The 23,445-nt window shown below is 39.6% G+C and overlaps 1 protein-coding gene across 3 annotated transcripts in view; it reads right to left on the minus strand.

The window, feature by feature from the left end:
• Positions 1-23,445, minus strand: part of LOC130930370 (cullin-3-B-like) — a 49,431-nt gene that overhangs the window by 16,459 nt on the left and 9,527 nt on the right. For all 3 annotated transcript variants that reach the window (XM_057858280.1, XM_057858279.1, XM_057858278.1), the window contains exons 3-7: positions 22,742-22,855; positions 18,084-18,244; positions 4,809-4,923; positions 4,503-4,731; positions 4,285-4,430 (exon numbers count right to left, since the gene is read on the minus strand). In XM_057858280.1, coding sequence (XP_057714263.1) covers positions 4,285-4,430; positions 4,503-4,731; positions 4,809-4,923; positions 18,084-18,244; positions 22,742-22,855 — 765 coding nt within the window. The remainder of the gene's footprint in view (positions 1-4,284; positions 4,431-4,502; positions 4,732-4,808; positions 4,924-18,083; positions 18,245-22,741; positions 22,856-23,445) is intronic.

Consider the following 23,445-nt stretch of genomic DNA (forward strand, 5'->3'; position numbering starts at 1 on the left):
AGACTTAACACGCATCAATTTGCCTGAATTAAAAAAAAAAAAAAAATCACATCCAAACTGTAAAAATACACTCAAGGTACATTTTTGACCATTTGATACTGAAAAATAAAATCAGTAAATACTAACAAATTCAAATTGATTAGAAACATTAACTCATGAGGACAATATGCCAAAAAAATGACGGAAAAAAACAAAACTGAATAGAAGAAGAAAAAAAAAGTGTCTTTGGACAGAAGGACAGTTTTTATTTTCACTGCTCGCAGCTCCCAGTATCACCTCCAGTTTGCAATGATGTGGGGTTATATTGCACTGAGCATGCTAACAGTGCTCACTGGTTTACTGATATAACACTGACAAAGCGGGACGATTGTTGGCAATATTCGGCACGTTTTCGCTGAAAAACAACCAAGCAGCTTATCAATGAGATTGGGGCTCTAATGTCTTTAAGTGGCGTCTTAATTGATTTGGCTTCCGGCTGTCCGCTATAATCATTTTTAGACACAGTAAACAGTGGTCTTTCCTCGTCTACCACTGTATTAAATGTCAAAGCCAAAAGGCAAACGGCCCGAAAAAAGCACATTCTCGGCAGCCGAGGGAGAACCGTAGGTGAGGGCGGTCGTCGTGACGATCCCAAGCCGACAATGGCACTTTTCGGGCGGACACGTGAGAACCGGAGAAGACAGTGGGTCGCTGCGTGAGTCCGGCCGGAAAACAGCTTTCGAAAACGGCGCACAGCTCTCCAGCTTTTCATTCATGAGTCTCTTCCGTGTGCTCTTGTTTACTTCAAAAATATTGCGCGCACTTTGAAAATGAGAGCGCCACTGCCACCCACTGAGTGGATGTGCAAGTACACTTTATTGTAGTACGGCAAAAAAAAAAAAAAAAGCATGTACCCCGAGGTCACACGCGCCACCCCTGGCATCGCTCCGCGCCCCCCTGGGGGGGCGCGCCCCACTATTTGAGAAGTACTGTCTTAAGATGATGTTGTACATCCATATGAGTGTAAAGTGCTTAGTTTTCGCCACTTTTATGGCCAAGAGGACCGCACGTGCACGCAGCGTGCTTCTGGGTTGTGCGCGCGCACTCGCGCCCCCCCACCTTTGTGTTCATTATACTGTGCGAGTCATGTATGTGTGCTATTGACTGCTTTACAGTCAATTTGCATTGTTTATTGCATCAGCACTAATATATACCCACACATTACAGTCTTCTTCCAAACACATACAAATACATCAACATCTTTCCACAAATGCTCTTATCTGCTCATTGAGTGATTCTCATATCAAGTGCCATTGCCTATATATAGTTGTGCCTGTTGCCAAGTTGGATTAAAAGTGCCATACACCAACTCCACTCTCCGCTCCTTGTGTTCTAACCGACACTCCGAGGCAAATGAACCATAAAACATATTGAACCCAGAACCTCATACAGTAAATTAATCCAAATTAGAATCAATAAGAGAATCGATAAAGAATCGAATCGTTTAGCAATACTGATAATGGAATTGGAATCGTAAAAATCTTATCAATTCCCATCCCTAATATTAGTATTTTTGTTTTTTGCCAGAGATGCCAACAGTGGCGCTACCAGTTTCACCAATGAGACGTTACAACAATAATTACATGACTCCATTACACCAATCAGACTCAAGCTTGCCGTATGATCACACCGGCCTGTTCAATCATGTGGCGTCATTAAAGTACTGTAAAAAATGAAGTATTTGACCTTGAGCGCTGCCGTCAGCATGACTCGAAAGCACAGATTTACCAATTGACCACAGAAAAACAAGAGATTTTAGTTCCATAATAGAAATATGTTTTATCCACTAGAGGGCCCTCATGCTCTTTGGACGAATGATGTTTCATTTTTGCAATTTTTTTCTCTCGACTGAATCTTTTTTCCCCCCCTTTGGCTCAATGCGGTTATGTAGTACAGGGGTCCCCATCTGCCGGGCCGCGGACCGGTACCGGGCCGTGGCGCATTTGCTACCGGGCCGCACAGAAATAATAATTTAATAACGACCGCATTCTGGCCGAATTAACCCTGTGCCCCTGCTTAACACACCAATACCTCTGTCTACTCTAGATATAATATTACGGGATAGATTACAATGTTGTCATAGAAGTCCATTGATTGGACTGCTAGCAGTACATCTTGTTTGTGTATGTAATATATCTATGTGCGCTTGTCCTCGATAATAATGTATTACTAGGCTGCGGGCGCAGCACATTTGTTCCCGGAAATATTTAGCCCCCACACGAGCGAAGATAACTGGAAAACAGACGTCTTTGGAGATATTTTTACGGCGAAAAGGATATTTTTACAGCGAAAAGGGCACCTGACGAGCCTACAACCTCGAAGACCCACGAATTGCGAAGGAGTGGATTCGTGACCCGTTTGTGAATAAACAGAGAGATTGCAAATGACGGCGACCTTATTAAACCTACATTCGAGACAACAACTCTACCGAGGTTCTGGATTAAAGTCATTCTGGAATATCCTGACATCGCGACAAGAGCATTGAAAACCCTGCTACAATTTCCAACATCGTATCTTTGTGAAGCGGGCTTCTTAATTAATGTTTAACGACAAGGCGAAGTCGTTAATGGTGAGCGCTGTGTGCAGCTGTTTTGTGCAGCTTACATGGCAGGATGAATCTGAGGAGAACTTTTCTACAAGTCCTTCCATGATCAAACGTAAGTTAATATTCCTTTCTTTCAAGAAAGTTTGTAGTGTTTACTTTGAAATCGCGGCATTTGCGCATTTTGCGGCTTGTTTAACGTTACGCAGAACCGCATCGTTGCAATTTTTGATGGTTTGCAAAATTTGTCAGAACACCGGTCCGTGAAAAAAAAGACCCAAATAACACCGGTCCGTGGTGCAAAAAAGGTTGGGGACCCCTGATGTAGTAGGTTACAAGCTTCTTCAAAGTATAATTATAACAGTTCATTTGCACTGCAAAAACACCTCCTTAAAACTAGTTAAATCCCTTTGTTTTCAGTGTAAATCTACTAGAAGTTAATTAACTGCCAGTGCTTCAGGTAAATTTTAATCATTTAGATTTCTTCAAATAAGATAGCTAACTGAAAAAATCTTATCAGACTTATTTTAAGCAATAAATTAGTATATGTAATCCTAAAAAAAGCTTGTGTCAGATATGTTTGAATTCAAGAAAATATATTATTCAAAACATTATTTAAAAGAACATTTTTTGATTTAGGTGAAACTTTTAGATGTATGGGCTTGATAAGAACAAATAGTAATATTTACAGCAGGCCCGAGAAAAATGCCACCCATGTAGCAAAATGGATTTTGCCATGTGACAATTTTTTTTTGCCATGTGGCAAAATTGATTTTGCCATGATCATTTTTTTGCCATGTGGCAAAATGGATTTTGCCATGTGGCTTTTTTTTTGCCATGTGGCAAAACTGATTTAGCAAAAATGTGTTTTTCTGCCATTTAAAATCAATGGAAAATTTGGACGTGCATGGCCTACAAAAATGCCATATATGAAAAAAATGCCAAACGGCAAAATTAATTTGCCACATGGCAAATACCACTTTTTTTTCTCGCTCTGTCTTAATATTTAGTTAAAGTAAATGGAATGATCTGATTAATCTAGTTAAACTAGTCTTTGACACTCAAAACAAGATGGAGAAAATTATTAGACTAGAAAAAATAATCTCACTAAGATATAACAAATTTGCAGTGTAGATAGTTTTGCGCTGAGGAGAAAAAAAAAATCAAACATCATAAACAGTTACTCACAATGTTACTCATTACTTGAGCATTCTTTTCACCAAATACCATAATTTTTGGACTATACGGCGGACCTGACTATAAGCCGCTACCCACCAAATTTGACACAAAAACGGTATTTCTTCATAGATAGGCTCCACCGGATTATAAACCGCAGCTGTCCTCACTGTATTATGTGATATTTGCAATGGAATGAGTAGCGGCTTAAAGTGTGACTTTTTTTTACCTGTACTTTAGTACATTTTTTGGTTGACTACTTTTATTTGAGTAATATTAGTTTTGAAGTAAGGTTACTCTTACTTGAATAAAATATTTGGCTACTCTACCCACTTCAGGCAAAAGTTGGCATTTTTGAACTGTATAATTTAAATAAAACACATTTCTAGATTTAATGACATTATAAAGTTGAAGTGTTTGGTATCATAACAATGCCAAATGATATCAAATGAAAATAACTGAGAATAACTACGTCGACTTTTCCCCAGTAGTACTGAATTCAATGTCTGCTTTCCGAGGAAGTGTACCTGGATATAGTCGACTGGGTTTTTGCCCTCTCCTTCCTCTGACACAAGAGCCCTGCCCTGCTCTCTCAAGAATAAGCTCATACAATCACACATTGTTTTAAGGCCATTTGGGACACGGCTAAACAGCTTGTACATGCACATTAGGTCTGTGGGCAGAAAAAAATAGACATACAAGTATAACAAAGTGCATAAAAAATACTTTAAAGTTGATTAATTACCTTCCGTTATGCCATTTTGGAGCATGTGGACCATTCCAGAGTTCTCCATCTCCACTATGGTTTTCATGTGTTTTGTTATCAGCTCCCTCTCCACCACCTTGACGATGGACTCTTCCGTTGACTTGTCCAAGCAATGTTTGACGCGTTCGATCTCCTCGTTGATTCTGGCTTCAACTTTTTTGATGTAGATGCTGGTGCTGTTTTCTGCGAGAAACCTCTGGCTTTCCATCTAAGCAGATCAATACAGGCAGTTACTTTATGAATGGGCAGTACCGTCAAAAGGATATAGGCACACTAGTGATCCACCTGGTAGAATTCAGCTGACATTTCTAAGAACGGACGCTCGAAGTCTTCCTCGTATATAATTCTGCTGTCCAGGCCGAGAACCATCAGCATCTGACAGGTGTTTCTGATAGATCCCCTGCAAATACAATAAAAATGGCTACCTGGTCCTTCTAAAAAAATTTGCACATTGTGATAAAGTTCATTATTTTCTGTAATGTACTGGTAAACATTGAACTTTCATACATTTTTTAATCATTACACACAACTGAAGTAGTTCAATCCTTTTATTGTTTTAATGTTGATGACATGGGGCCCTATAATCAGAGGCACCTTATCCCTATATTGCCAAATGTATCACATTTGATACACCTAAAATTTCATGATTTTGAGACTAATTCAGAATTTTGACATTTCTTTTTGGAAAAAAAAAAAAAAAAAAAAAATGATGGATGCAAGTTAACACATGCATCTGACGGTTCCATGAGAAAACCAAACAGGATTTAGCAAGGGTTTTGATATCTGAGTGCTTATTACACATATTCATTTTGACTTTTCTTTTTACAAATGTGAAAAAAGGTTTCATTAGGACCTTATTTTTCAAATTTTGGAATTTTCTGATAATTGCTTCATATTGCTGCCATTAAAGGGTTATGCAGGTAGTCCCCGGTTTACGAACGAGTTCCATTCCTATGATGTCGACGTGATCTGAATGTCCGCGCAAGTCAGAATTAACCCTTAAAAATTCAAAACAATTATCCAAAAGTCCAAAAGTAATGTGGTACCTCTACATACCAAGTTAATTCGTTCCAGGACCTCGTTTGTAAGTCGAAATAGTTATATGTCGAGCAGGATTTTCCCCATAAGAATAAATTATAATTCCATTAATTCATTCCACTGCCCGAAAACCTACACTCAATTGTTAATAAAAACTGATGTTACTATTGCAAATAAAGAGCAAAACAAATGAATTATAAATAAAAATCTGAATAATATAATAATAGTAAAAATAATACCTGTTGAAGGAATCTGACCTTCTAGCCAGACCACCGGAATCGCGCCAGCCGAACCGTCGGACCAGTGCTGGCCAACGAGCCGGGCCGGCGGGCCCCCGGTAATCTGGCCAGAAGGGCAAACTCCGCGTGTTCGCCTTAGTCTTAACCCTTTGTACTGACTCCATTTTGAAAGAGAACAAGTAGACAATTTATTAGGGGATCAAACAGAAAGTCAAAGATCATCATGTCATAGATCATCGTATTTCAACATGTCATTGGATGTAGAAATAAATAGCGAGTCAAATTTTACGTCGGATGTAGAAAAGATCGCGAGTCGCAGCGATCGTATGTCGAGGTACCACTGTTTTGTATTTTGTTTAATGATGGAGTATACACTGCCTTCTGATGGCAGCTTTGGGTCTGACGGGACTGTTGCCTCATGACTGAGGAGCAGACTCTCGTCTGACATGGATAATGGACAGCTGAGCTCTGGTTTGGCCCACATAAGGCTGTAAGTTGTTTCAGCTTATATATGTTTGTGTATGCATTTATCATTAAGTTTAGAACTACAGTTTGTGAGTGATTTGCTTTGAGAATTGCAAATATGTTAGCATTCGTAGCATTTGAGATGGTGGACGTTTGTTAGGCAAATTAGGCTAATTTAATCTATTGAATTTACATATTGATCAGACTAAATGGGCGGTTGAAAACCAATTGTTTTGTGTCTTTTATTGTTAAAATGTGTGTTGTTTTGAACATGAGTGTACATGTGTTAAAATTTTATAAATTGTCAAAAGTGAAGAAAAAAGCTTCAAAAAACACAATTGCCTTGTTTGCTGTCTGTCAAGCTGAACAATTTCAAGTTTAGTGAGAATAGAACACATCATATTGCTAAAGTAAAAAATAAAATACTATGAGGTACAATAAGGCATGACATTCCCTTTGGCGCAGCTCCATCTAGTGAATGCATAATGCAACCACTACTACTATTAGTACTGCACCTCATAATGCGGTGCGCACTATATATGAAAACAGTTTTAAAATAAGCCATTCATTGAGGGTGTACCTTCTACTCCGATGAGACTTATTGAGCGGAAAATACCAGATACTAACTTTCATGTGTATTGGTTCAGGTGATACAACGTTCAAATCAAAGCTTTGTCAGTTCATGTTCACGTCAGTGTCCCCCTGAAGTGGACCCATTCTTGGATAGCGCTTATTTTCTTTTTTTTTAATTAAAGGGACTTGTACTTTTAATGCAATCAATGATCCAAAGGAGGGACAGCGAGCTTGACTTTGTTGTTCATATAGACCCTACCCACGTGACGTCACAACTCCGCCCTCCTGACTGGTGCCGCCCAATTGTCCGTCAACACATCGTGTTTACCTGTTACGGCTACGTACATTCCTCCTATTTACGGCGTGTTTTTCTGCTCGTTAACATTAATAATCAAAATGGTGAAGGCGTGTGTGGCGGTCGGTTGCAATAACAGAGGAGATAGACGGAGAGATTTGAAGTTCTACCGGATTCCGAGAGACCCGGAGAGGAGAGAGCGAGATGGGCTGCTGCAATTCGACGAGAAAACTGGGCTCCAAACGATTACCACAGATTATGTAGTAGTCATTTTATATCTGGTAAGATGCATTTAATTTAAATATTTAGAGGGTTTTGGGCTGACAACCACAATTAAGATCATTGCTAGGCTAATCGCCGACAACATACACGTATGTATGTAGTGAGAGTGCTATCGCTAAACCATATAAACATTAAAAGCCCTAGCTCCATTGACAAATGACATGAAATACATTAGACTTGACAGTGGATGTTAGCAAGAACAAAAGATTTTGAATTGAAAATTTCGTAACTCACCTTTCCAAGCACAAGATAGATTCGTGCCGAATTTTCGTGGACGAGGACCCGTTTCACCCAACCAGCAACAAAGTATTTATAAGCCTCCAAGCTCTTAAAGTTTTTCAAACTTTCGTGAGAATAGGCTGATTTTGTGTGGACAAGATAGTTGTAAATATCAGGGTAGCTAGCAGATGTCAGGCAAATACGGCGAAGACAGCGGGTCGAAAAACATCGATTTAGGCATCAAATATGGATCTGGCGAATGGATAAACTGAAGCTTTTCCACATAACGCCTTTTATGCAACGCATCCAGTGAGTTTACGGCATCCGAAAGCACTGGGTCTTCCATGAAATGCATTATAAATTGCTCAATCAATTGAGACCATTGATAATACAGACACAAAATGACGGACAAGGGGGCGGAACAATACAGCGATAACGTGATTTTGTGACGTCGGTGGGTAGGGTCTATAGAGGCTCGCCTGACCGCATTAGTTTTTCAGGTTAGCAAGTTCACATACAGTGGGGAGAACAAGTATTTGATACACTGCCAATGGGTTTTCCCATTGTCAGTGTATCAAATACTTGTTCTCCCCACTGTAGGTTAATAGGGATGGGAATTGATGGGGTTTTTACGATTCCGATTCCATTATCGATACTGCTTAACGATTCGATTCTTTATCGATTCTAATTTGGGGAAAAAGAACAAACGTTTTGATTGGCATCGAGTTTGTTTAATCAGAAGTCACAACCTTACAAACTCACAACGAGGTCAAAAAAGGCCCAAAGCCTCAATGTTAACTGTGGCAATAAGTGGCAAATGCACAAGAATGTGTAACATTTTACTTAAACATTTTTCTAATAGAAATAAAAAATATTGGTATATATTGGCATATAGACCCTACTCACATGACGTCACAACCACGCCTCCATGCCATATTGTCCGTCTACTCGTCGTGTTGATGCATTACCGCTACGTAAATTCCTCCTATTATAGCGTGTTTTTCTGCTCGTTAACATTAATAATCAAAATGGTGAAGGCGTGTGTGGCGGTTGGTTGCAATAACAGAGAAGATAGACGGAGAGACTTGAAGTTCTACCGTATTCCGAGAGACCCGGAGAGGAGAGCGAGATGGACTGCTGCAATTCGACGAGAAAACTGGGCTCCGATTACCACGGATCATGTAGCAGTCATTTCACATCTGGTAAGATACATTTAATATATATTTAGAGGGTTTTGGGCTGACAACCACAATTAAGATCATCGCGAGGCTAATCGCCGACAACATACAGTTTCAAATTCAAGATGCTTATTTCTTCCACCATCATTACATTTTGAATAATATTTAGCTGGTACCAAGTGAAAGAAGCTGGCCTCGTCTACGGATCATCAGTTAAACAGGGGTGTCCAAACCTTTTGCAAAGGGGGCCAGATTTGGTGTGGGAAAAATGCGGGGGGCTACCTTGGCTGATTTACATAGAACAATATATTTAAACAAATTTTAGCGAGCCCTTCTGTGTGTCACATTTGCTTTATTATTTTTTTTAATTCATAATTTCAACAGTCTCGTCTTTGTGGCTTACTCTTGCGAAATACTGCTGCTGTGAAAAAATAAACTAGCTTCAAGTTGCTATAATTTCTCGCTGCATATCTTCCCTGTAATGTTGTCATACATGTCAGCGTGTCTTGTTTAGTAATATTGCGTCACATCGAACTCTTTGAAAACAGCGACTGTCTCTTTGCAAATGAGGCAGACACAGTTGTTGCGTGTTTTATTGAAGAAATAGTCCAATATCCACCTATCCTTGAAGCGTCGGCCATCGCAGTCAACTTTTTTTTTTGATTGTCGCCATTTTAGAAATCACACAGGGTAATGTTGCTTAGAGTGCTGCTCTTAAAGAGCATATGACACCAGAAAAAAAGTCTTAAATGGCATTATTATGTGAATTAGAATCATATTTTGAGACGATTCGACTATATACAACAATTTAGCAAAGCACAGATGACGAGAAATTAGTCTTTTAATCTGCCGGTTAGCCACGCCTTCCATTATAGGGCTTTAGCGTCCCCAACAGGTGGATGACGTCAGCGGTAGACTGGGCTCATCGGTTTTACTATTCAGCCCATTGAGGGGGAATTGTTCAGAACGAGGAAAACGCGACGAAGAGAGCCGCAAAATGTCATTGTTTCAGTCTCTCTACTCCCAATATTTTTACAGGATATTCTTTTTATCCAAGTATTTCTCCCCAATAGCTATATAAATGGCTTGAGAAGGACCAGTCAGCCCGTCGAGGGGGAACTATTCACAATGAGGAAAACGCGACGAAGAGAGCGGCAAAATGTCATTGTTTCTGTCGCTTTACTTCAATATTTTTACAGGATATTCTTTTTACCCAAGTACTTTCCCCAATTGCTAAATAAATGGCATGGTCATGACAAATAACAATCTTGTGCTAAATGGAATATAAAATAATAAAAATCAATATTTAGCATGGTCATGACAAATAACAATCTTGTGCTAAATGGAATATAAAATAATAAAAATCAATTTATTCAAGACGGCATGGCAAAATGACTCCATAATGGTCAAAACTGTCACACCTCCCTAACGATATTTTATGACACCTAAATCGGACATATGTAATTTCCCTTCCCCGGCTTCGGAGAATGTAAGCAGACCAGAAGGAGACAGCTAGCCGACATGCTAACCCGAACCGAGGGATGTTTCAACGTCTTCGAAGTGGAAAATCACACATAACTAGCCTGGATTATTTGACATGACGACCCGGTTGTCGAGTTTCTTTGCGGATCGTCAAACCGCCCGGCGGAGAGCAATTTACAGTTCGTTCCCTGGAGGAGGGTGGCTGGAGTTGTTGTGCAGCTAACGTGCTAACAGCTAACTGCTAATAAGCATGAGGATAGCTTTTTACATGCCTATCAGGAGTTGTTGTGCAGCTAACGTGCTAACAGCTAACTGCTAATAAGCATGAGGATAGCTTTTTACATGCCTATCAATGATTAAACGTAAGTAGTCCTTTATTTAAAGGAATTTTATAGTGTTTACTTTGTAATCACTGTATTTTGACATAATACAAAACAAGATGTTTACTCACTTCCTTGTAAGTCCAATGGTCCCACAGTAAATATCCACGGTGAATGGGAACCTTTTGAAACTCCAAAAAGGCGCATACGCCTCTCCCGCATACAGAATGATTTTTCTGCAGCCGTTTGGCTGGCGTGATGCAAAAAATAAAAGTATTAATCCGCAAAATCAGCTGAATCCTTCGTCCTCATCCACAACAGTACACTGTATAGTGAAGAGAACGTCTTCTACCGTACACGTCACAGCGCCCTCCTCCTCAATGCAAGACCGAAGCCGGAAGTCACTCATTTTGATGGCGCGGGATTAAAAAAACTAAATAAATATAGCGATCGCTCCCACACACATCCAAGCGGTCCATATCATTCAGGGGCATAAAATACCGCGTGTATTATGAAATAAACATGCTTTTTCGTGTCACAGGCACTTTAAAGTTTTTCAAACTTTCGTGAGAATAGGTTGATTTTGTGTGGACAAGATAGTTGTAGATATCAGGGTGGCAGATGTCAGGCAGAGAGGGCGAAGACAGCGGGTCGAAAAATATCAATTTAGGCATCAAATATGGATCTGGCGAATGGATAGACTGAAGCTTTTCCACATAACGCCTTTTATGCAACGCATCCAATGAGTTTACAGCGTCTGAAAGCACCGCGGCTTTCATGAATTGTCTATAAACTGAATGACTAATTGAAACCATTGAGATTAGGGCTAAACAGAGACGGACAATATGGCGGCCGGATACAGCGACACGTCATTCTGTGACGTTGGTGAGTAGGGTCTATAGGTCGTTGTTCTGCCTTTGGCAATATGTGTTAAAGCAGGGGTCCCCAGACTTTTTCCTGTGAGGGCCACATAACTTTTCCCTTCTCTGATGAGGGGCCGGGGTCAGTTTGTAACAGAAAAAGTGTGACGATTGCAGGAGTGCCTAAATGTAAAAAAATATTTTTTTTGAGAAAGCCACAATCAAATAACCCTTTCTGGCTTCTTCACAGAACAAAAGTAAATAAAATAAAAATAATAATAATAACAATTAATAAAAATAACACTATTAATTAAATAGATGATAATCAAATAACCCTCTCTGAGTTCTTCACAGAAAAAGGCCAGGAAATAAATAACACTATTGAGAAAAAAAAAAAAAAAACACTCAAAATGCTCTCTGGTATTGTTCAGGGGGCAGGACCAAATGTGGAGGCGGGCCGGGGCCGTAGTTTGGGGACCCCTGTGTGTATTATTTACCATTATATTGAAATGCATGCCTTTTAGTTTTTATGGTGCTTTCACGCTCAAGTGGGGGCGCCCTTGCGCTTCCTCACACGAAGAACGTGCTCACGTGACGAGCGCGCTTACACGCGAAGAAGTGCCGCATCCAAGCGAGTGAGCGAGTTAGTGAGAGAGGGAAACACTGCCACGAGCTTTTGTTCTTTGTTAATGTTTGTAAAATATCTACAGAGGCAGCACCTGTATGTATCATCTTTTGTGTTGTTGTTGTGTTTCCACACGCGATCAGACACTTGCTAATGCTAGCGAAAGCATGCTAACCGTTTGTTATTCCTGTATTTGCAGCTAATCATCGCTAATTTACGTTGATGCAAACCTGTTTGTTATTGGGGACGAAATTGATTCGTTTCATTTCTATTTTTAGTTTCACTCTTCAAGTGATGGTTGAATAAAGTCAGCAAATTATACCAACGTCTTCTGCATCATCATTTGGGAGTTTAGCTAGCCGTATAGCCAGGACTGAGCCTTAGCGTCTCGGTGAGGACAGTATAGTCGTATTCCCTCCCAATGCAGTTATCTCCACCTTGCAATGACTGCAAGTCGCTTTGTTGTAATTTTTCCTCGTGAAGCGAAGACACTTTCGAGCGTTTGAACCTACGTGCTGTCATTGTTATGTTCACGGCTGCAATGCTCGTCCTAAACCATCGTAACCTTTCATTTTCACCCTCTTTCCTGGTGAAGTGTAGCCAAACTTTGGAGCGAGTGGTTCTTGGTGCCATGTTAGTTTGATGCTAGTTTGAAACCCTAACCCGGCAGGGGCCCGGCACATTCAGCAAGTGGAAAGGGATAAATGTAAGTCTAACCATAATAAAAATAATTCACTTAATATTGGCAGGGTCTATTCTATCCTTACAACATATGGGAAGACAGTCTAACTGAACTCATTATATAATGCAAAAAAGGTTGCTTAAAAGTTGTGGGGACAATTTGAGCATCCTGAAAAGTTGGTAGTGATATGTCCCTACTGTCCTTACGCAGACCTAAGCCCTTGCTAGTATGGTTACCATTGATATCAATTAGATGACCAATTTGAACCAGCTGATTGTAAATGATCACTGCCAGTGGATATCACGGTCAATGGTAGCCAATGAGCTATTGACTTAAACACAATTAGCTTACCCTCTGAAGTGCCTGTCCAACCATGAAGTGTGACTGTAAACAACCAAGTATATTTTCTGTCAATTTTTGAAATTGTGTAAATGAGCCATTTTAAACTACCACTTCAGAGTTGGGCAACAGAAAAGGTCATTTACATAATCCTGCTACAAATCCATCCACAAGGCTCAGCAAAGATTCAGAGCCACTTTCAAGCATGAAAGCAAGACAAGGTAGTCTGAAACACTACCACGCAGGGGCACCTCACATACAGTGAAGAAAATAAGTATTTGAACTATTTTGCAAGTTCTCCCACTCAGAAATTATGGAGGGGTCTGAAATTTTGATCGTAGGTGTATGTCCACTGTGAGAGAGACAATCTAAAAAGAAAAACCCTGTTAAGCCTGAATGATATATCGTTTAAACATCGCCATCGCGATGTGCGCATGCGCGATAGTCCCATCGCAAGGACGTGCAATAGTTTAAAAAAAAAAAAATCCAATCCACACACCTTTGTTCTGCTCCATTCGCTCGCACAGCCTCCCTCACCCCTTCTCCCAGCTCTCAGTTACTGTGGCACTTGCTTATTAAAGTTAAAGATGGCTTTGATCTGGCCAAAGAAGCTGACTTCACATGGGCAGCAATCTGTCAATCATCGTTTAACTTGTTAAACAGTTTCTGCAAGGAAGCGCGGACTGGAATGAATGTGTGTGCCTGTGGGGGGGATGTGGAGACGTTTGAGACATAAAATAAACGGCAGAAGGGATTATGAGGAGTTTGCAATTTCTACATGTCACTCCAAGAATCACAGCCATGTTACATGCTACTGCAGTACTTTATTCTTGTTTAAAAATTATTCAGTGGGACAGTTATGTTTAAAAGTGATCATAATTATTGCATTTGAAGTGCTTAAAAAGCATTTAATAAAATTATATATAGATACAGTATATATACATTTTTTAAAATCATACTTTGGGGAAAAAAAGTGAGAAAAAAATGTCTTATATGTAACTCTTTCCAGTGCTAGATCTGAATAAATACATTGAGCACATACACACACACACACACACACACACAAAAATGGGGGAGGGGGGTCTGCCCTACTTCGCGGTTTTTCACTTGCCGCGGCTATTAACCGCGAAAAATAATGGAATACTGTACACTGTGGTCATGAGGAGTCATCCAAAGTCTTTCCAAACAGCTATTCAAGTCATCTAGTAAAAATTTATTTTGAAAAAAAAAAATTTTTTTTTAATATTGCAATATATAGCAAACCCCTCAAAAATCGCTGCAATAGTTTTTTTTTCCAATATCGTTCAGGCCTGCAATGCATGATTTTGTAATTTATTTGTGATACACTGCAAATACGTTTTTGAACACCTGTCTATCAGCTAGAATTCTAGTTAGTCCGCCTTTTAAAAGTCCACCTCAACTCCATGAATTATCTGATAAGATGCACTTGTTTGAGGTCATGGCCAAGACCAAAGAGCTGTCCAAAAACACCAGAGACTAAATTGTACACCTCCACAAGGCTGGAAAAGTCTACAGAGTAATTGCCAAGCAGCTTGGTGAAAAAAGGTCCACTGTTGGAGCAATTATTATAAAATGGAATAAGTTAAACATGATGGGCAATCTCAATCAGAGTGGAGCCCCATGTACAGTGGGGCAAATAAGTATTTAGTCAACCACCAATTGTACAAGTTCTCCTATTTATAAAGATTAGAGAGGCCTGTAATTGTCAACATTGGTAACCCTCAACCATGAGACAGAATGTGGAAAAAAACAGAAAATCACATTGTTTGATTTTTAAAGAATTTATTTCCAAATTAGAGTGGAAAATAAGTATTTGGTCACCTACAAACAAGCAAGATTTCTGGCTGTCAAAAAGGTCTGTTTTTTTCTAAAGAGGTCTAACGAGGCTCCACTCGTTACCTGTATTAATGGCACCAGTTTTAACTCATTGGTATAAAAGACACCTGTGCACAACCTCAGTCAGTCACACTCCAAACTCCACTATGGCCAAGACCAAAGAGCTGTCGAAGGACACCAGAGACAAAATTGTAGACCTGCACCAGGCTGGGAAGACTGAATCTGCAATAGGTAAAACGCTTGGTGTAAAGAAATCAACTGTGGGAACAATTATTAGAAAATGGAAGACATACAAGACCTAGTGAATGACCTACAGAGAGCTGGGACCACAGTGACAAAGGCTACTATCGGTAACACAATGCGCTGCCAGGGACTTAAATCCTGCACTGCCAGACGTGTCCCCTTGCTGAAGAAAGTACACATCCAGGCCCGTCTGTGGTTCGCTAGAGAGCATATGGATGATCCAGAAGAGGACTGGGAGAATGTGTTATGGTCAGATGAAACCAAAATAGAACTTTTTGGTAGAAACACAGATTCTCATTCCAAATAATGAATGATCAGGCTCCTAGAATAAGGCTTTGTGAGTTTAGAAGTCAGACAGCTATGAGTTTAGAAGTTGGATGGCTACAGGCTGTTTTCTGTTAGAATTTGAATCTGGTTAGGAAAGCATGAGTACATTTCAGCTTGTAAGTTAAAACGGTGACAAGTTACTTGATGTTAAAACAGGCTTGACTGAATTTAGATTGTTATTATATGAAATTATTAATTCATTCATTTTCCATGCCGCTTTTTCCTCACGAGGGTCGCGGAGGTACTGGAGCCTATCCCAGCGAACAACGGGCAGTAGGCAGGGGACACCCTGAACTGGTTGCCAGCCAATCGCAGGGCACAGGGAGACATACAACCATTCACGCACACACTCATACCTACGGACAATTTAGAGTGTTCAATCAGCCTACCATGCATGTTTTTGGGATGTGGGAGGAAACCGGAGTTCCCGGAGGAAACCCACGCAGGCACGGGGAGAACATGCAAACTCCACACAGGAAGGCCGAAGCCCGGGATTATTGAACCCTTGATCTCAGAACTGTGAGGCAGACGTGCTAACCACTCAGCCACCGTGCCTATATGAAATTAATGATGACTAATTTAATAAGTTGATTAAGTAATCAATAGGTCTAGGTTAGGAATTCTTTAAGTTCAAGCCACCAATATTTTGATTATTTGACTGTAAATATTTCACTGTAAAAAGTTTGCAAATGTTTTCACTCTTTTCACTGTTTTGTTTTTCTTCAAGGTTTTCAACCTGCTATTCTCCTTTCTGATTATTCAAACGAATAAAAATTGGAAGAAGCTGAGTTGGCCTCACGTCATATGTGCTCGCCATCCCATCAAGCAGGACAAACATTTAAAAGAGCTTGACACTCATGGGGTCTCAATATTCCTAAAAAAGGTGAGGAATCAGCCCAGAACTACATGATCAGAGTTGGTCGATGACTTGAAAAGTAACATTTTTTCCAAGGTTACTGTTGGTAATACACTAAGACGTCATGATTTGAAATCATGCAGGGCACGGAAGTTTTCCCTGCTTAAACCAGCACATGTCAAGGCCCATCTTAAGTTTACCTATGACTATTTGGATGATGCAGAGGAGTCACGGCAGAAAGTGTTGTGGTCAGATGAGAGCAGTCATAATTCCACTAACCGTGTTTCGGGGAAAAATAATGATGAGAACTGCTGTATATCCCAAGAAGACCATCCCTACTTTTAAGCATGGAGGTGGTAGCATCATGCTTTGGGGGTGTTTTTATGCGCATGGGACAGGACGAGTGCACTATGTTAATGCGAGGATGACTGAGGCCCTGTATTGTGAGATTTTAGGTTATAAAACCCTTCCTTCAGTCAGAGAATTGAAGATGGGTCAGGGCTGGGTCTTCCAACATGACAATGACCCGAAACACAGTAAAACCAAGGAGTGGCTCCGTAAGAAGCATATCAAGGTTCTAGCATGGCCTAGCCGGTCTCCAGACCTAAACACAATAGAAAACCTTTGGAGGGAGCTCAAAAGTGATGTTTCTCAGTGACAGCCCAGAAACCTGACTGATATAGAGAAGGTCTGTGTGGAAGAGTGGGACAAGATCCCTCCTGCAGTCTGTGCAAACCTCGTTGAAAACTACAGGAAATGTTTTGACCTGTGTAATTGCAAACAAAGGCTACTGTACCAAATATTAACATTCCTTCATAACACAAATAAATCGTTAAAAAATCATTCACTGTGATTTCTGGATTTTTCATCGATTATCTCTCTCACAGTGGACATGCACCTACGATTAAAATTTCAGACCCTCTCCATGATTTTTAAGTGGTGTGTAAAAAGTTTAACGATCATACACACATTTTATCGTACAGCTGCGAGTCTTCTCTGGCCAGATCAAAGCTACAAACCTGTCAATCATCATTAACTTTAAACACCAAAGGACAGCTGAACTGGTGAGCAAGAAAAACAGTTTGGTCGCACTGATTAGCAGGAGTGAGGGTGAGGGGCTGTAGCGCTGTATGAGCATGAAGTAAAAAAAAAAAACAGTTTGCGTGTTCAAAACAAACAAAAATATCGCATGTCCTTGTGATGAGAGCATGACGCAATGACGATATTGAAACGATATATCGTTCAGGCCTCCTTTAGAAACAACATTCTCTAATTGTCGCTCACTTCAGAAAGGGATTCACCAATTGCCATGCTTTGTGCTAAAATGGGAACAAGGGCACTAAAGGGGCCATTCAAATTAGAGGTGGGGCCAGTGCCCCTGTGGCCCCACCCCTAAAACCGCTTTGCCTAAATCATTGTCAATAATTCAAGTGTCTTCCTTTCAGGTACAGTTACTCTGCATCTGAAATGAAACGCATGTACATGTAAATCCTCTTCAAAACTTACTTTTATTTACTTTTGTTAGGTCTGCTTCTGCTCTCATGCAATGATTCGCTAGCTAACAGCCAACCAGAGTGGTAAACTTTCACAATTTGAAAACGTGCCCCCACACCGACATCGCTTAAGAGACCTCAACCGACTGCCAGATGTCAGATTGGTAAATTGAGACCTTCCACATACCTGTCTACAACTTCTCCCCTTCTTTCTCGTTTAATCATGTCCAGTAGCGTCTGCCATAGGTGTTCTCGAATGCAGCTGTAGTGGACCACCTGGTCTCTGAATACGATGACGCTGAGGTTGTACACATTCTGCACGTTGTTTTGCTGGACATAAACTCGGTCCTGGAATCGCAGAGCGGGGCAAACAGGATCATGTACACTGCAAAAACACAACTCCTTAAAACGAGTTAAATTCCCTTGTTTTCAGTGTAAATCTACTCAAAATGAGTGAAATTCTCTGCCAGTGCTTCAAGTAAATTTTAGTCACTTCGATTTCTTAAAATAAGAAAAACAGCTAGCTGTAAAAAGTGTAACAGACTTATCTGAAGCAATAAATTATTACATTTAACCTAAAAAAAGCTTGTTTGTCAGACATGTTCTTAATTCAAGAATAGGTATTGTTCAAAACATTATCTGAGTGCATTTTTTTTTTTTTTTTGATTTGGGTGAAAAAATACTTTTAGATGTATGGGCTTGATAATAGTAATACCGTGATCCCCGCTACTTACACCTTCAGTCCATCGCTGAATTAATTAAAAAAAAAAAAAAACAAACGGATGAGCTGTCCTGAGCTGATAGCGTAGTCTCACTCTACCTCCCTTCCTCCTTCTCCCTGCTCTTTGTTCGTCAGGCAGTGCATTGGAGTTGCTTATTAAAGTTAACAATGATTGAAAGATGTTTGTGTTTGGATTGACAGATGTCTGTGCTTGACCTTGCCAGACACACGAACTTCAACGTGCCGCATGCGTCAATCATCGTTTAACTTGTTAAATAGTTGCTGTGGCAACTCATTGTGTGTGAGTGTTTTTTTGGGGGAGGGGCGCTACTTCGCAGTTTTTCCCTCGCTAGGGGTGTGCCATCTTAGGGTGTCCCGAGCCGATATTTGGATCGGATCGGACGCCGATATGGGCAAAAAAATACGCATCGGATCGGAACACGGAAAAATTCCGATCCAGACTTCCGATCCAGTTATTTTAAAATCCGGTCCGGGTTTTCCACCACACCGATTTACATAATCCATTCCGTTTTTTGCTTCGGTTTCCCTAAAATCCGGTCCGCATTTTAAGGCACACCTTCAACACACTACATTTACATTACCGTCTCCCAATTTACCGAGAGACTTTATTGGTAAAAATGTCAGCTGTGTGGGATCATTTCACCTTACAGGACGACAAAGACGAAGAGGCAGGGTGCAACATATGCCACAATAAAGTCAAGCGTAGTGGTAAAGCTGTAAGACGTTTTAATACAACCAACCTAATCAAGCATTTTAGCGAAATACCACCACAAACAATATAAGGGAGTATGTTAAGAAAACCGAAGACAAAAAGAAAGGTCCTACGCAACTAACACTGGCAGAAACTTTTGCTATGCGTGACAAACTGGCACTAGACAGTCCCAAAGCCCAGGGAATAACAAGAGCCATAGCCGAAGAATTCATTCTGGATGACGAGCCATTATCTCACCTGAGTAAAGACGCACCATCCAACACTTAGAACCACGGGACAACATGCCCCGCCGTCATTACATCCTTGAGCGATTCGGCCGTGGGAGATTTGAGAACGATTCACAAACATCCAAATTCCGGTTATTGAAATACAGTATGTCAAGTAAAGCGGAACTAATACACAGCGCGGTCTTCGGGACGCAATGAGAAACTGACCGCATTGCGTCCCGAAAGTAAACATAATGCTTACCCGGGTAATGCCAATGGTCAAACACAAGAATACCTGACTGCTCCTGACAGCCGCTACAAACTACGTCAACGTCGTTTTACTGGAGATAATAGATATCATATGTATATAGAACTAGATGCAAAATGACAGACTCGACTGCGTTAGCAACATTGAAGTATTGGAAACCAGATGCGTTAGTAAACAGCCGCCATCTTAAAGCAGGAGACTTCCCTAGTAGGCTGTTGTGAACCTTCCAAGTGAACCTAATTAACTTTTTATCTAAAATACTCCTAAATTGGCAAAATCTTGACTTGAATCTATCTTCAAAACAGTTTTAAAACTTTCACATGTTGAAAGTAGACAGAAGGGAAATTATGGAATAATGGGAGCAATTTTAACAACTTTAACAGTTGATTCGCAAAATTAAATGAATCGGGACTTGAGTATTTTATTTACTGTTTTAAAATGTTAACTTGATATGAAATAGTCATTTATTTAAACCTGAGAGACTTTTTATACAAGTTTTGTAACTAATGCACGAAACATTAAAAGCATCTAATAGCTTGGGGGATTCGTGGGATTTTCCTTTGCTTTTTTAAGACAGTTTACAATATTATTTGCCCGTTTTACTGACTGACTATGCCATTTCTGTTTGTTATTTATGTTTTGTGTTTGTCACTGAATAAACAGGTCAGTTCCTTGTTACCAACCGTTGTGTGTTATTCAAACTCACCTAATTCAGCTGGCTAGTTGTAGAAAATAATTTGACTAGATTTATGGAAAATAATGTAAGAAGTTTTAAATAAGTAAATTTATAATAGTATAAATTTGCAGTGTATAATATGCAGACTAAGACAGGATATATGAGTGCAATTATCACATTGAGCTACCAACTACGTACTATACCTATAGCTGCTTCTATGGCATTGCATCTTATATCTACGGGTGTTTATATCTTGTATCCCTACAACAACCACCCCCAAACAAAGACTGTTCCATACTACCAGATAGATTTGGGTTATTGGTCATAGCAAAGGAAATGCACCATTTCAGGCACAGGAGGAAACTAATTTTACGTGGAGTTAAATGTCTTGTTTTGGGTCGTAAAAAGTTTCCAGTAAAGTATCGCCTACATTCGGATGTCTCAAACTGTGGAACAGCCCTTCTTGTCCCAAAATATTGTAGTGGTGTAACGATTAATCGATTAGTTTTATTACAAAAAAGCTTCGAATCAAATTTTGCCCCTTCGAGGATTCGTTCGAGTGGCTTGGTAATGGTCTGTTTTGAAAGTGGTTTTAGTCGGGCTGCAGCGATTGATTATTTCAGTAGTTGACTAATCGATGAACTAGTTAGTTTGAATAGTCGAGTAATCGGATAAAAAAACATTTAAAAATTTAAATACCTGAACTGAGCCTCAAACAGTACCCCCCCCCACCCAAAAAAAAGGATCCATGTACAAAAAAAGAACAATTGGCCAACTTAAATAGCAAAAGTCCGCTAGCTTAAATGCTACAAAATACTTATTATTTTCAGACACATATTCCCACAAAAAATTGGCTAAATATACTTTTCACCAAAATTACGAATGAATTAAAAAAACATTAGCTCAAACAAAAACCTAGCTTATGTTGGTCTGAACAGGAAGCAGCTGCATTTGGCCATGTAAAATGAGGCAGACTAGAGGGCAGTGTATCCACCCAAATCAATACAACTAAATGCAATCACTTTCAAAAACAAACCATTACAACGCCACTTTAATTAAATGAATACTCGAAGCAGCAAAATTTAATTTGACTCTTTTTTTTCTAAGTGAGTACTCGAGTTAATCGAATAATCGTTGCAGCACTAGTTTTTAGTTTTATCAATTTGAGCGGATGTACTGCCATCTAGTGGCAATAGTGAATGTAATATAACTCATCTAACATGGCTGCATCCAGCTGCTCCCTGTAAAAACCAACATAAGCTTTTGTTTGAGCTAATATGTTTGTTCATGCATTCGTTATTTAGTTTAGGAATATATTTAGCAATTTTTTTGTGGGAATACTGTAATGCATTTTATAGCATTACAGTTAAACTAGCGCACTTTTGCTATGCAGGTTAGCCAATTGTTCTTTTGTTGTACTTAGATCTGCATGTAGTTTTTTTTTTATACTGTTTGGGTCTAAACTTAGGTATTTTAATTTATTTTAAATGCATTTATTGATCTTGTGAAATGACAGTGCAATTCTACATCGTTTGAAGAAGCACTCGGGTATTTTATTTTGTATTTACATGTAATGCTCTTTTGAAAGTGCAATCTTAGCAAGCCAAAATAAATATTAACGCATGCATAAACGCTTATTTCTTTGTTTTATGAGATGTTGATGTTTTATGAGATGAGATGTTTTACATCTCATAAAATGTATTCTGCAAAGCATTAAATGTTCATAATCCGATTACTCGATTATTCTAACTAAACGACAGATTAATCGTTTAATTAAATAATCGATAGGGGTAGGCCAAAACGATTGTACAAGAAATTGGTAAGAACTGAAGTGATCTATTCAAGAATTCAACATTTAGAAGAAATTGCATCGAAGTGTGTGATGTTGATTTTGACTTTCAATTGGTTGCCAAGTACTGTTCATGATACACATGCCCAGTAAATGAAGTCACTGTCATACCAACAATCGCACAAACACAAAAAGACACAGATTAAGGTTATCCAACCCAAACAAAACACTTCACAATTCCAGGTTGGCCAAGCTTTAGATATGTTGGGATCAATCTTGGGATCAATCTTTTTGCCAATGTACTAGAACATTGCAAAGATACTAATAAAAGCATTAAAAAAACGCCTACCACTGCTAGGGGTGCTTATGAGTAATCTCGAAGGGCTGCAACAGACTCTGATCCAAAAAAGGAGTAGCATAAAGAAAAAGATTGTATTATCCTGCTTCCATACCATGTACATGAGGATGTCTCTTATCATAATGGTAGCTGTTTGATGATCATTCCACTCTTGATTTAGGATTTGCAGAAATTTGTTGTTTAGACATTTTAGGACATCTTGCCGTACCTGTAAAAAGGATAGATTGATCAACGCCAATGATATACGCCTATTCACAAGTAGAGGTCGACCGATATATAGACGTTTTTTACAACATCGGCCATTGGCCGATTAACAAACACAAAAATAAGCCAAATACAAAAGGATTTTGATCAGGCATCTGTTTGGGCAACTGTAGCCGCCGCTGACTAACGGTAGGACCTCGGAAAGACCCCGTAGCAGCTTGAAAGCAGGCTGCTACAGGAGGCTTTAGGCTTGCTTGTTTTTTTTTTTTTTTATGAGAGTATACGCAATGTTAACTTAGCCTTCTAAGGTGTTTACTTCTTTCACTCGAAATGTAACTTGTAGCGTTAGCATAGCATTAGCTTTAGCATGACGAGCATCCTCTTAAATTCTCACTTGTTTACATCTCGTCGTGATGTCCTGGCTGGTTTAATTCTTTGAAAATAATTGTTCATGCCGAGTGTTTATAATCATAAAAAGAAGTGCTGCCGTTTCATCAGTTTGGTAGCACTAGACCGAATTAGTCCTTTAAGTCTCAGGTCATCCTTGTATTACATTGGTCTTTAAAATCGGCTTACAAAATCGGCTATGGATGT

The sequence above is a fragment of the Corythoichthys intestinalis genome, chromosome 14 (genome assembly GCF_030265065.1).
Source record: "Corythoichthys intestinalis isolate RoL2023-P3 chromosome 14, ASM3026506v1, whole genome shotgun sequence".
Taxonomy (NCBI): Eukaryota; Metazoa; Chordata; class Actinopteri; order Syngnathiformes; family Syngnathidae; genus Corythoichthys; species Corythoichthys intestinalis.